Source organism: Penaeus japonicus, unplaced genomic scaffold (genome assembly GCF_977035675.1).
Source record: "Penaeus japonicus unplaced genomic scaffold, GWHDUDI00000001_assembly GWHDUDI00000007, whole genome shotgun sequence".
Taxonomy (NCBI): domain Eukaryota; kingdom Metazoa; phylum Arthropoda; class Malacostraca; order Decapoda; family Penaeidae; genus Penaeus; species Penaeus japonicus.
In genome coordinates, this window is record NW_028234409.1 from 20,432,320 (window position 1) to 20,434,819 (window position 2,500).

At 38.4% G+C, this 2,500-nt stretch overlaps 1 protein-coding gene across 1 annotated transcript in view; it reads right to left on the reverse strand.

Moving 5' to 3' along the window:
• Nucleotides 1-2,500, reverse strand: part of LOC122242157 (uncharacterized) — a 21,207-nt gene that overhangs the window by 16,650 nt on the left and 2,057 nt on the right. Inside the window, exon 3 of the mRNA XM_086538203.1 lies at nt 95-229. Coding sequence (XP_086394329.1) covers nt 95-229 — 135 coding nt within the window. The remainder of the gene's footprint in view (nt 1-94; nt 230-2,500) is intronic.

Genomic DNA, 2,500 nt, shown 5'->3' on the forward strand with positions numbered 1-2,500 from the left:
TATCTGTCAGTCTATTCATCTGCCTAGTTGTCTCCATATCTATCAAAACATCTGTATGTACATGCATTAAACAAGTGAGTGGGAACGCACTCACTTAACTCGTAACGAAGGACCCCTGTGTTGAGGACGCCATCAAACGACTCTGCGCCGTAGATAACCTTCATTTTCTTCTCTTCGTAAGCAATCTCGACATTGGTAGTGAAGGAGTCCGGCACCGTCGGCAATGGCTCTGAGAAAGCAAAGATTTAAACTTACGCGCAAACACTCAGGCACCATATAAGGTCTTTAGTTAGGTTACCCCCCTAAATAAGGATTTTCTTTCTGATGAAGAAGTTGTTCCATTTTCTGTTAATTTGCAAGTAGACTACGGTATACTATGCTAGAAAATGTATTTGCTGTATCTTTGGGATAGCGTTCATGTATTCTTTTTGAGGGACAGTGTATAAAGCAATGAATAATGTGATGGAGATGCATAAAGCTAACCTTTAACAGCAGCCAGGTGTATCCTCACAACCTTTTTAAGCTTTTATCATTACTATACTTTATTTTTTTCTTAACATTATTATAATCTCTTTACATGCTTTAAAGCTGTTTTTAATCATATACAAATTATCGGTAGAAAATAGCAGCATAGATTAGGGAACAGACAATAGTGGAGGATTTACTGAAGAGCATTAAAAATAAAAAGTAGCAGTGGGCAGGTTATATATATCAGGAGAACGGGGGAACATGTGGACGAAAAAGAAGAAGAATTATAGGAACATTACAACAGAATGGGGAAGAGATAACACAAAGAGAACAAGGTCAAGACCAATGACAAGATGGCGTGATGAAATAACGAACTGGAAAGGCTGCAGACGACCAAAATGACTGGAAAAGATTCAGAGAAGCCTATGTCCTGTAGTGGAATGATACAGGCTGATGTGAATGTGGGTGAAGCATCCATATAATATAAATGTAATGAAAAAAAAGTGTTTAATAGGTCTGCCATATTCCCTGAGGAATGCTGATTATCGTTACACTACATGCTCAACTTTTTAAACAAGGACAGACAGATGGGAGCACTCCAGAGATGGATGTTTATAGAATTTAGTTCCTCGGTATTTTCTTTTCTGAAGAGAGGTAACCTTGGCCGTCTAACTGACTTCGACCCCAAGTGTGTCAACCTTCGACATTTTCACGAAAATCATTAATACACAAACTCCAGCCAACTTGAACACATTTCAGTTCTCTCTTATGGTCACACAAAGTTATAGGTCGTATACAGTATCTACATTGTGTTTACATGAGCTTCAGTGTTTAGTGTGATTTCAGGATACTTCTCCAGTGAGTATCTGGATGACCCCCCTACGGAGTACCTTCAGGTGCCGATGCTGTGGCTGTCATATAGAGACTTATATTGGACTTTCATAAACGCATTACATCTATTACAACTGTGGTTACCTAATGGAATGACTGATATTCACTTCTAATTATGACAAAACCCATAACAAATGGCCAATAAAAGACTGACTGCGAGATGGCCACGCGTAGCCGAGTCGGCCCCGTCGTTAACGAGCAAGTAGACGTTGGCATAAAACCAAGACGCAGTCCCAAAGACTGGACTTAATGCACCAAGTCAGAAACTACAGACCCATGAAGGCGTACAACACCTAAAAAAACTGGGCCGTTCACAACCTTACTGGAAATTCGAGCCACGTTACGCACATAAAGGCAACAGAACACATATACAGCATGCAATACACAAAAACATTCTTGCAGACATACAGCACGGATTTCGCTTTAAGCGTTTATTCAACCCACAACACATTATAACTCATAACGACATAACGTGACATCTTGACAGGCGTATCCTTCAACATCAATATTGATTTTGCCAAAACATTCGTCAGTCTCTTACAAAAGACAAACTCTCAAATTACGAAATTACTGGACAGACTTTTCTCTAGATCACATCATTCCTGACAAACAATACATAATGTGGTATCCTTTACGTTTTTTTTTTTTGTTTTGTTTTTGTATATACTCTATCCCTTTTTCTTTTAATTAATGTAACCTACCCGGCCACCTCCTTTTCTTACTTTTGTAAAATGATCTTCCAGTACCCACACGTAGCTCTTCTTTGCTTACAGCAGTTTTCGCTTTAGGTTTATATAGTGACTAGAATAATCATACAATAACTACGCCAACTCGGACTTCCTAGAACAAAATTAACCAAAATGGCAAATAGAATATAGGCCAGACTAATGCCCTGGCCGGAGCACAAACACTCCTTCTATATAACTATAAGCTTCATAAACAAACTTGTCAGATTACAGAAACATAGTGTATCCTTACATGTAGCATGAGTTTCAGTACACACCCATACCCCATACACCACAAAGATGTTTAAAACATAAATAAATAAATAAAATGCAGCTCTGACATTAAACACTCATCTTACAATATAGTTTTTCTTCCATCTGTGCTGCAGTTTTGAACTGCAATTACACAAGCACAG